The 12,082-nt window shown below is 44.7% G+C and overlaps 2 protein-coding genes and 1 long non-coding RNA gene across 3 annotated transcripts in view; 2 read left to right on the forward strand and 1 right to left on the reverse strand.

The window, feature by feature from the left end:
* The window catches only part of tmtc2b (transmembrane O-mannosyltransferase targeting cadherins 2b), a 97,014-nt gene that overhangs the window by 34,446 nt on the left and 50,486 nt on the right, over nt 1–12,082 (reverse strand). The gene's annotated exons all lie outside the window — the stretch shown is intronic.
* LOC116730930 (uncharacterized) lies at nt 5,215–5,965 on the forward strand. Its single transcript, XR_004341436.1, has 3 exons — nt 5,215–5,408; nt 5,499–5,787; nt 5,870–5,965. It is a non-coding gene; the product is annotated as an uncharacterized LOC116730930 (long non-coding RNA).
* Nucleotides 6,923–9,153, forward strand: LOC116730920 (uncharacterized). The gene is made up of 2 exons (XM_032580496.1): nt 6,923–8,975; nt 9,058–9,153. The coding sequence occupies exon 1, from the start codon at nt 7,482–7,484 to the stop codon at nt 8,604–8,606; it is 1,125 nt and encodes a 374-aa protein (XP_032436387.1). The 5' UTR covers nt 6,923–7,481; the 3' UTR covers nt 8,607–8,975; nt 9,058–9,153.

A 12,082-nucleotide genomic window follows, 5' to 3' on the forward strand; every position in this document is an offset into this window, starting at 1 on the left:
CCAGCTGCACCCACTCACCTCCAATTAGCTCATCTGGTTCCTTTGTCTCTTCCACTTCTCCCTCAGTATTTAATGACTGCAGTAAAAAGCAGTTTTTGGTTGTAAGGAGTGATATAGAGTATTTCTATTCAACTGCTTTGAATTCACAGTTAAACAGGTTCAACAATGTGACCTTTTGTTGGCTTTTTATTATGCCACAAATAAAACTTGGGCACTGGTTAAATTTCCATTAAATTAGTTTAAGCCAGATTTTGCAAGCACAGTGTTTCATTGTGAATATGTTATTTTTAAAAGTAAATTATCTAAGCATCACTGCAACACATGCAACATCAGTATCAATGCTGACTGTTGGCATTGGCTATGTCTGGTGACATTTTCCTACAAATTTCATAGAGAAAAAGAAAGTACTCTCAGTGCTTCTATGTTAGCTGATGCTACCATCACCATCACAGGCCACAGACTTGATGGAATCACACTGGGCTCTCAAACTTTTACCGACTGAAATTTCAGGTTCAACCAAGTGGAATTTTGTTGCCACGATGACCAGAGAGCAGCACTTTTCTCCTTTATCAATGGATGACCAAACTCACAAGACTAAACTGGGTGCATTTAGTTGGCTTAAGTGTTTAAGCCAACTTAAACATTTGAAATATTCAAAGTGAACAAATCTTTCAGAATCTATTGAAAGCACAATGTAGAACAAATTCCACAGAAAATTATCCAAAATTCAACTCAAATATTTACAGTTGCAACAGATAAACTACATGGATCAGTTTAGGATACGAAGCTGAGCTGAGTATCAAAAGGTCACGAGGTGAAACCTCAGAAACCTCCTCTTGATCTGCTCAGGACCAAACTTTTAACTCATGTGAACCCATCAGAAACCGTCCAGTCAGTTCATCTGGCTGGTCCACAAACAGCCGAGTCTGCAAGAGAAAATCACTGGAAAAGAGCCAATAATCACCAGAGATTTATTGGAAATAAAACCAATTATTTAATTGACTGGTAAATGTTGTTTTTTTACTGCTGCCCTGATGTCTGAAGGCCTACAGTGGAAAAAACAGAAGAGCCTACACCCAAATGACTAAAGCAAATACATCTGAGTAAGAAACTTTCCAACCGAGATGTTGTAAAACAAGCCAGATTATGCTGTCTTGGTCAGATTTTATTAACCATAATCACTGGACCAACGTGGGATTCATTTCTTTCAAAACCTTCACTCAACATTCCAGCTTCCCGCTTCGCTTCAGTGAGCCTCCGACCCTAAAACACTCTGTGGACGACACAGAGTGATGCTGTAAAAGTTGCTCTCTTAAAGTTTAAGCAAAGGGATCTTAACTTAGGGGTCACCAGGGGCCTCCCTCTAATAGACTGTAAACTGTATGAAAAAACTAACTTTTTTTCCTATTTTAACATTTATTCAGGCTAAGCTTTTCTGGTTTTAGGTCAATTGGGATTTGCAAACATATTTCTGTTTGGTGAAGCTAAAATAATAAGAAAAATTTCCCTCATTGTCAAGATTTGCCAAATGTTTGCTGGAATTTTGTTCGTTCCTCCATGCAGAGAAAATCAAAACATGGACTCGGTCGTCTTGGAGACACTGAAACTGTTTGGAAGAGTCATTTAAGTCCATGCTTGTTTGTGACGCGCACCAGTCCCTCTTGTAGCAAAACACAATCACATCATGATGGGAAAACATTTTCAGGCTGGCAAGATTCTCTCTTTTTGCCTCTAAATCTAAAGATGAGCAAAAACTTTAATTTTAATTTTATCAGACCAAGGGAAATGTCTCCAAAAATCCAGATCACTGTCCCTGACTCTGATGAGAAATAAAAATATCATGAATCTTTTGATACTGTGTATGTAAACATCTGGTTTCTGATGTAGAACCGACAAGAAAAAGAGCAACGATTCAGTTTTTTTTCTCTCAGTGGAGAGAAAAAAAACGAACGTCGGGTTGAATGTAAAATGTTTGCTACAGGTATGCAGGATAAAAATATGAGCAGCCCATGAAAAAAAGAGAATAAAATCTCATGATCAATGGAAAATTCTCCACTTTGCCAAGTTCTCAGAGGCTAGTAAAACCTGAGCTTGAAATATGTGGGGAAGAGCAGCAAAACTTTTGGCAAATATGTCCGAAAGTAGAAGCTGCTGTTGTAAGAGTTGACCTTCTACCTGCTGAGCTGGAGGGGTGAGGAGAAAAGTTTTCCAAAGGTTTCTGCTGAGTTGCAAAGGTACAAGAATGTCAAATATAAAAAGTAATCAAGTGAAAAGCTTTAAAAATGCAAAACAGTCTGTAAATCTGTCTTCATTTGCTCCCAGTGCAAACATTGGATGAAACATGGCATTAAAGTGAGCATGCTGCCTGGACAGGTGAGTTTGAGTCCAGGTTCAGGCAGAGGGAGGGAAACACGACGGAGCTGTCGACAGTGAGAGAAAGCTTGTCAACCTTTGATCTTATGGATTTTGTACCAATGAGGAAAAATTTAGTTTAGTCAGAATTTGATTTGAGAAAGTTTGAGGTGAGCCTTCAGATCAGCAGAGCAGGGTGTCATCTGCCAAACAATGAGAATGGATGCTAAATACACGGAAAATATTGGCAAAGGGGAGGATATCAGAAAGGAAAGGAGCACCAGGACAGAACCCTGGGGACACCTGAGGTGACACAGGAAAGTTGAGTTGGATGAACTCTGTGTTGTAGTTATTATATATGAATATGTTGTTTGTTGCTATGGTTCCTCAGTTTTGTTTTCTCTCTTTCTGCAGGTCTAGAAGCAGATCCTAGACTTGCTCTCTCCAAGCTTCTTTGTCTCTCTACTTTTATCTCCTTCTTTCTTTCCCTTCAAACATTTTTCCACATTCCTTTCTTTTCCATCTCCATCTTTATTACATTTGAAATAAACCCAGAGTAAATTTGTTGGGCTTCATCTAAGCACTCAGACAATAATTATACCAGACATAACACATGTTAAAAAAAACAAAAAAACATACTAAGTTTGAACACTGCTTCATTCCTTATGAATGAATTTACATGCCTGTGAATTCAGGTACTGTATGTGTGCACCATACCTGACTTTCTACTACCAGTAGGTGTAATGTTTAAATTTATTTAAATGTAGGTTTGACTGAAAAAATACAAGTGCTAACATTTTTTGTACAATTTAATGTACATTCAGGGATTATGGGGTTAAATTATTCTGAAAACCAAATCAGTCAAGCAGACAGAGCAATAAGAGCTTAATGACAATGGAAAACCAACGTTGACACAAACCCCTTGACGTTTCAGAGGAGTTATTTATTGAGTGAAACCACAGTAATGGTTTGAAAAATAAACCCAGTGTGTCTCGTTTCTGGCCTTTCATTTCCCCCATTTATTTGTACTCTGAGGGTCAAGTAGACTGTGTGACCATGACTGCAAATTTACTGTGACAGGATGCTGATTCAAGCTTCAAGGCGGAGGAGGAGGAGAAGGAGGAGGAGGAAGATGAAGCAGGTTAGTGCTGCGGGCTGGCTTTGTGAAGCACAGGATGGAGGGGAGAAGTCAACAGAAAAAGTTTGTCCTGTGCATGCAGGGATTCCAGGGATTACTCTGTGGAGGCGGTGAGTTCCTGCAGCATGAATGAGTCCAAGCTGGAGCTGATGGACCGTCCGACGGAGAAATCCTCCTCCGTCTTCTCTTCCCTGGTGGCTCAGGTTACAGGGTGACCACCAGGCCTCACTGACACCACAGCATTTGTTGCTGTTTTTACTGGTGAGAGGTGAACGTGACTGGAACTCTGCCAGCAGCACAAAGATGGCTGCTGGTGAGATGTGATGGCTTCCAGTGGCTGCAGAAAAATCAGAACCAAGATGGAGAAGATGTGATGCAGCCTGCAGCTGCCGCCACGTCGCCAAGCAACATTCATCAACATTACAGGAATAACATTATCATAACAGTCATTATGTTAGTAAAATAAATATACAAAATTATGGTAATTGGTCTCTATCATTATTACTTAAATTTCATAATATTAGTTTATTCTTGTGATATTACAACTTTTTTCCACTAACATTTTATGACTTTATTCTCGTAATATTACTACTTTATTTTGGTGTTATTTATTTGTTATCATCCTATGACCTTATTCAAATTTTTAAAAAAATTAAATAATTAAGATAAGGAAGGAAATCAAATCAAATTCTAGACTTTTCCAGACTACAAAAGAAACCCTGCTAACATTTATTTATTAATAGGAAACATAAATAATTCAACTTTCTTTTATGTTTTCATAAGTAAATATGCTGACTCCATTGACCTTGTGTAGCATCCTAGTCCAGCTATCTGCTCCAGTAGAGCCTGAGATCAGCTGCTTAAAAACAAAAGTCAGCAGATATTTTCCTTCTTATGAACATCAACAAAGAAAATCCTCACTTGGATGGATGTGAAGAGTTACTGTGCCAATTAAAAATCTAATGTTTACTAGAGAAATTTGTTTTTCAAAAATTTTTTAGAAATGAATCTACTGTCTTGTGTTTTTTATCTTGACAAGTTTGCTGATATATTGAAAAACATTTAAATGTGAGAAAAGTGAGGAGATTTGGTGAAGTGTGTGTGTGTGTGTGTGTGTGTTGCTTTTGATGCATTTCTATTCCTGAATAGCTGAGATTTATTGGGATCAGTGATGTGGAATTCCCAGTGTGACGCATCGTCATGGTCTAGTGTGGAGACAGAAATCTTTTAAAATACTTGTTTCGCAAGTTTCATTTTTTCACTAACTGCTTCAATATGTTGAGTTTTAAATAGGATATTTCTACAATATTTGTATAAGAGCACTCCACTGCTCAAAACAAAATCTCAGGGCCAGGTGGAAAACTAAGAGGCATTTGTGACGATAAGAAAATAATTCAACCTTCCCTTTAGCTCCTGCACAAGCTAATAAAAAGATAACATCATCATAAAAGTGACTGCAGTATCACAGAAACCTTTTACGACTCGCTGGATTGCTTTAATTCTCAGTTTTCAGTTTAGACGGTAAATCAAAGATGTTCACAGAGAAAAAAAAGCTCCAGTAAGAAAACACAGATCGGGTCGGGGAAAAAGAAAGACGGGAACAGAACGAGAGATGAAAGAAACCTTTAATGCTGTGGGAGTATTCTGGGCACACCACCCAAGTTTCTCCAAGTCTGCAAACGCAGACTCAAATTCACACAAGGGCATAATAACTCACTTATTTGTTATGTTCCGGGGTTCTGGCTGCATGGTGGGAGTTCCTGTGCACCCTTATTACCTTTTACCACCAGATGGCGACAGGTTCCGGCTGGAGTGCGGTGCATTATTATCCGCAGCTGTTCGTGATCATCCTCATCAGCGGCGCAGACTTAAGGAGTTGGCCGCCAGTCCAGCGTCGCCTGAGTGTTAGCCAGTCACGGTACCTCTGAGCCCCCCTGAGCCTGTCTCTGTGTTTCTAGTTGTCTTGAACATTCTAGTAATTATCTTTATCTACTCCGTTGCCTTTTAGGTGATCCTTTGATGAGATCCCGGTTGAATTCCTGGCTTTTGAACCATCCTCGTGACGCCGTGGAAAGTATCCACAGGTTGCCCGAGTTCCCAGACTTACCTCTCCGTTGTTTTGGCAATTATCTCCTGGACCCCACGGCTGGCGGCCGTACCACTCCTCCGTCTCCCCGCTGCTCTCGTGCCTACCTGTCCGCTGCCCACCGCACTCCTCCGTTGTTCCTGGACCCACCAAGAACCGAGACCCCGGACATACTCGGTTTCCCCTCCAAGACTCTGTTCATCAGCAACAAGTAAGACCAGCCTGTTTTTTCCCAGAAAGATTTCCTTCCTTCCCACGACCCCTGAACTCACCACTCTGTTCTTTCCTCGTAGTGAACCATTGTTGCCGTCCCTGTTTTTGCCCCTGGACCAGACCATCCTGATTCTCACTGATAATTGTGTGATCTTTATTAAATCATTTAACACTGATCCTACCTCTCCTGTCTTGTGTTCTGCATGTGGGCTTGTTAAAAACTACCATCATGACAGAACACTCAGGCCAACAAATCAGCCCAGCAGACGCAATCCGGAGAGCCTTAGCCGAACAACAATCTACATTGCAAACTCATGAAAACGCACTAAGAGAGTTAAGTAGAACCCAAACTGAAACGAACCAACAACTGTCTGAATTAACCCGATTCCTTCGAGGTTCAGCCCCTCAAACTTCTCCTCCAGATCCCGCTCCAGCTTCAAACCCAGCTCCGGAGATCCAATCCACGTTTTCTGAGATCCGTCCACCTACACCCGAAAGATTCACAGGTGATCGGAGAAAATGTAATGGTTTTCTCCTTCAATGCTCAATAATGTTTAATCACTCCCCGAGGAGCTTCCCTTACGACAGCTCCAAGATAGCATACGTCCTGTCCTCATTGTCGGGACAAGCTTTGTTATGGGCCGAAGCTCGTTTCCCAGATCCAGCACGCTATGGCTGTTCATTTGATGAATTCATAAAAGAGTTCAGACAGGTGTTTTGCCAAGATGCTGACCAGTCATTTAATTCCAGAGAGTTGTGGAATATTAAACAAGGAAATAGAACTGTGGCAGAATTTTCCGTTGATTTTCGTATCAAGGCTGCAGCAACAGGCTGGAACCCAGCCGCGCTTAAGAGCGCATATTATAACGCGTTAAATGAAAACATTAAGGATGAGCTGGCTACTTTCGAAGAACCTAGGACCCTAGAGGAATTAATTAGCCAGACCATCCGACTGGATCACAGAATCCGGTCCCGAAGGAGAGATTGGGGTCGTAGGAGCCAACCGTTTAGACACCTCGGTGGCTCCGCTTCTCCCTCGGCAGTTTCTCCGCCCCGAGCCTTTCAGGAACCCGAGCCCATGCAGTTAGGTCGGACTCGCCTGACTCCTGAGGAGCGCCAGCGACGCACTTTCCCGCCTGTATTCGTCTGATGATTCCGAGAAGGCCCCTGCCCCTATTCTTCCTCCCAGTTGTACAGTCGCCACCGTTACCTGGGAGATCGAAGACATCATTACTCAAGCTCAGTTGACGGAACCTGCACCCGACACCTGTCCTCCCAACAAGCTCTATGTTCCTGTCTCTGTCCGAGCCCGTTTCCTCCACTGGATCCATGCCTCAAAATTCTCTGCACATCCCGGAATAAGCCGTACCATTGCACTCGTCCTCCGCAAGTTTTGGTGGCCTTCTGTCCATAAGGATGTCAGTGAGTATGTCCAAGCCTGCACCACCTGTTCCAGAAATAAGACCTCTCACCAACCTCCATCTGGTCTCCTGCAACCTCTCCCCGTCCCCAAACGACCATGGTCTCACATATCTATAGATTTTGTTACCGGCCTACCTCCTTCCAAGGGCATGACCGCCGTCCTCTCCATCGTCGACCGTTTCTCCAAGACCTGCCACTTCGTTCCTCTCCGTAAGTTGCCCACGGCTTTTCAAACCGCTCAACTTCTGATCAAACACGTTTTCCGACTCCATGGCATCCCACAGGACATCCTCTCTGACCGAGGTCCTCAGTTCGTCTCTCAGGTTTGGAAAAGTTTCTGTTCGGCTCTCAACGCATCTGTCTCACTCTCTTCCGGCTTTCACCCCCAGACCAACGGTCAAACCGAACGGCTCAACCAGGACCTGGAAACCACTCTCCGCTGCTTCACCTCCACCAACCCCTCTGACTGGTCCCAATTCCTCCCTTGGGTGGAGTACGCTCACAACAGCCACATCTCGGCAGCTACCGGTATGTCCCCGTTCGAGGCTTCCATTGGTTATCAACCCCCTCTTCTTTCCTCAGAGGAAAAGGATATCTCGGTCACCTCAGTCCGTCATCACATCCGCCGTTGTCGGAAGGTCTGGAACACTGTTATCAGTAACCTCAACCACACTGCGGATAGAAATAAGCGCCTGGCTGACCGGAAGAGGAGACCAGCACCCATATACGTCCCTGGTCAACAGGTTTGGCTTTCTTCACGTGACGTTCCGCTCAAATCCATTTCCAGAAAGCTCTCTCCCCGATACATTGGTCCCTTCCCCATTGAAACCGTACTCAGTCCGTCGGCTGTCCGTCTCCGTCTGCCCGCCTCCCTCCGCTCCCACCCCACCTTCCATGTGTCCCAGATCAAACCGGTCCAGACCAGCACGCTCTGCCCTCCAGCCGCACCCCCCCCACCCCCCCGTGACATTGATGGCCATCCTGCATACACCGTCCGTCGGATCGTGGACTCCCGTCGGCGAGGTCGCGGCTGGCAGTACCTCGTCGATTGGGAGGGCTACGGTCCGGAGGACAGGTCCTGGATCTCTGGTTCTTCCATCCTGGACCCTTCCCTTATCTCCGACTATCGTTCCTCGTTGCCTTCCAGTTCGTCTAGGCCGCCAGGTGGCGACCGTTGAGGGGGGGGTACTGTTATGTTCCGGGGTTCTGGCTGCATGGTGGGAGTTCCTGTGCACCCTTATTACCTTTTACCACCAGATGGCGACAGGTTCCGGCTGGAGTGCGGTGCATTATTATCCGCAGCTGTTCGTGATCATCCTCATCAGCGGCGCAGACTTAAGGAGTTGGCCGCCAGTCCAGCGTCGCCTGAGTGTTAGCCAGTCACGGTACCTCTGAGCCCCCCTGAGCCTGTCTCTGTGTTTCTAGTTGTCTTGAACATTCTAGTAATTATCTTTATCTACTCCGTTGCCTTTTAGGTGATCCTTTGATGAGATCCCGGTTGAATTCCTGGCTTTTGAACCATCCTCGTGACGCCGTGGAAAGTATCCACAGGTTGCCCGAGTTCCCAGACTTACCTCTCCGTTGTTTTGGCAATTATCTCCTGGACCCCACGGCTGGCGGCCGTACCACTCCTCCGTCTCCCCGCTGCTCTCGTGCCTACCTGTCCGCTGCCCACCGCACTCCTCCGTTGTTCCTGGACCCACCAAGAACCGAGACCCCGGACATACTCGGTTTCCCCTCCAAGACTCTGTTCATCAGCAACAAGTAAGACCAGCCTGTTTTTTCCCAGAAAGATTTCCTTCCTTCCCACGACCCCTGAACTCACCACTCTGTTCTTTCCTCGTAGTGAACCATTGTTGCCGTCCCTGTTTTTGCCCCTGGACCAGACCATCCTGATTCTCACTGATAATTGTGTGATCTTTATTAAATCATTTAACACTGATCCTACCTCTCCTGTCTTGTGTTCTGCATGTGGGCTTGTTAAAAACTACCATCATGACATTATTATGCTGAACCGGTGTGTCCGAAGATTACCACTGAGTCTGACGACCGAGAGAAGATTTTCCAGATGTGGAAGCAGAGAAAGAAAGCACCGTTATCTCCTTTAGCTGCAGCAGAAAGCCGAAACACAAACTAAATGTGATTACTCCAACTTTCTTCTAAATAATACATCCCCAGCGTGGCTGGATGTCGTGCTAACAGGTACGATGTTTGATGACGCAACAAGCTGCTCCTGAGACGTTTTTTTTTGCAGATTCTCTCTCTAGGAGGATCTTTCCACCGTCTGCGTCCGTGTTTATGACTCCTGACCGTCCCGTGTGGTTTAGCTTCACCGCTGTGATAATCATTCCAACATGTCACAGAGCAGAAATTAGATCTGGGCGTGGACCAGCGCACATTTCACTCAGAGCAATCCAACCAATGTTTGAGGAAGAAAACTGCAACTCAGCAACTGCACAAGAAAGAAGAGAAAACAATCAGGTTGTTCTGTGTGCGCTGAGATGAAGGGAAAAGCTGCCAAAGAGCGACACTCGGCTGCATCAGAGTGGCCCAAAAAAATCAGCTGTGCTTCTTCACACAGGCTGCTGAGAGCCTCAGAGCATCGCATGGCTGCTCATGCATCACTTCCTCTCTGAATACCAACGGAGCATGTAATGCGAGAAGGCAACCGCAGATCCAAAGTGACACGAAGAGGCTCAGAAATCATTTAAATAAGAAATGAAAAACACACAGGAAGAAAAATGTGTTGGAGCAGAAACGAAATGCTGGAACTGTCTCATCGGAGAATGTCATCCCTGTGTGTTTGTTATTAAAAAGACAGATTGTTTATCATAAGGTTAGATTCAAGACTATTTTATTGCGAAAAGGCGTCATAGAAGCTAACAGCGCATCGTTCCTGCTGTAGTCAGGTTGTCTTAGTGAACTAATGGCCACATCAGTGATTTCCTTTTCAGCATCTTTCAACACAAAAAAGGAAAACAGAACCAATAATCAGCAGATTTCCTTCATCTTGTGATAAAATCTACATTCATGTTTTGCCTCAGTGTCACTGCTGGGTAAGAAAAGCTGCCACATGATGAACCAACATGGAGCAACACAAATCTTCCTCTGAAGATGTCATCAAGATTTTAATGCCAGACCAGGTACTGACCCGGTTCTGTTTGGCTGTGGTTCCTTCCTGGAGGACGACATCGGCTGGCATAATGCTGCCAACACCAAATTGCTCTCACTCTCCTGCTGCTAAATTTATACTTTTCACATCAATAGTTCTCAGTTCTTCTGTTTCTGTTTTTGTCTCAGCTCCGTCTTCTCAGCAGACTGGTCCTGGTACTGAACCCGATTCTGGTCCTGGTACTGAGCCCGGTTCTGGTCCTGGTACTGAGCCTGGCTCTGATTCTGGTACTGAGCCCGGTTCTGGTCCTTGTACTGAGCCCGGTTCTGGTTCTGCAGGAGGTTTCTTCCTGTTAAAGGAAAGCTTTTCCTTTCTACTGTCGCCACATGCATGCTCTGTATGAGGGATTGCTGTAAGCGATATTGATCGTCTGCCGTCGCCCCCTGCTGGTCAGGAGGAGTGAATGCTGTAAGTCAACGACTCGATGCTCTGCTGGGTTTCCTCAGAAACATTTTAAACTAATTTGAATAATAAAATGAACTTAATGAACTGATTGATAACTAGGATCAACTGGAATGATGTGTGATTGAAATTGAGTCGTTTTTTATAAAGTTCCTCCAGACGGTGAACTGCTGTCCTGCATGATCCATCCAGACTCAGCAGGTTGACACCATGCAGGCGTCTTCCACACAGTCAGCATCCCAGGAGAGAGGCAGGTGGGTGAGGGCAGGGGGCGCGAGCCGAGCCCACCGGGCTCAATCTATCACGCAGTGACAGGAACCATTAGAGCACAGAGGAGCATCTGTGGAGCCGCAGGGAAAACGCCCGGCCTGGCTGGGTTTCCCTTTACTGCTTCTAAAACACAGAAACTGTGTTTTAGCGCTGGTTGTCATTTGTTCTGGGCTTCTAGGAAGATACTGCAGGCTGTTTATTATTATTGAACACAAAAATTCATGATATTTACTATTTTATCTGCTCAAACGATGCAAGCTTTTGTTGAAGCAAACAAAATAGTTTGCTGATTTTTTTAGGGAGTGATTGTTTTCTCAGCCCAAATCTGAGCAAGAGTTTCTGGATGTTTGTGGTAATATAATATTACAAAATAGCAACAAATGTATAACTCTGGTCAAAGAATAAGAAACTTGTGTTGCACCAAACGTTTTTGTAATTTTATGGTATAGTTGGTCTGTAAAATTTGTCGATCTAAAAGAAATAAAAAAAGTTGACCATCGCCTCTGCTTACAGATCATCTCTGCCACACAAAATCATCCAGAAGGCCACATTCAGCCCCCCAGCCACACTTTGGACACCGTTGATTAACATCCATGGGATGAAAATATATTGCAGAGAAACTGCAACATCTCACATCTGGAACTCCGTCGGCTCTCAGACTCTCCAGCGTTCCTGAGGACTGGCCTCTCTGGCACGACCCGCTCTGAAACACCTGAGCTCTTCGCCTACGTAAACTCCATCAGCTGCATCCCACAGATACACCCCCCCCCTCCACACACACACACATGCACAGATACCCTGAGCAGTGACCTTGAACTAACGGGAGAAGTGCAAACAGAAAACAGGAGGTGAGAAAAGATGCAGCCTGACTTCCTCTCAGGGCCAGCTGCGTCTCGTCCCAGATCTGGGAATTATTTTTCTGCTGTGTACTTTGATGATTACAGAGGAATATTTGGAGTTTCCATGGAAGCCTTTCCAGGAATGGATGGATGCAAGGAGCTGACATGACATCAGCAAGATAAATCTG

The sequence above is a fragment of the Xiphophorus hellerii genome, chromosome 2, assembly GCF_003331165.1.
Source record: "Xiphophorus hellerii strain 12219 chromosome 2, Xiphophorus_hellerii-4.1, whole genome shotgun sequence".
Classification (NCBI taxonomy): Eukaryota; Metazoa; Chordata; class Actinopteri; order Cyprinodontiformes; family Poeciliidae; genus Xiphophorus; species Xiphophorus hellerii.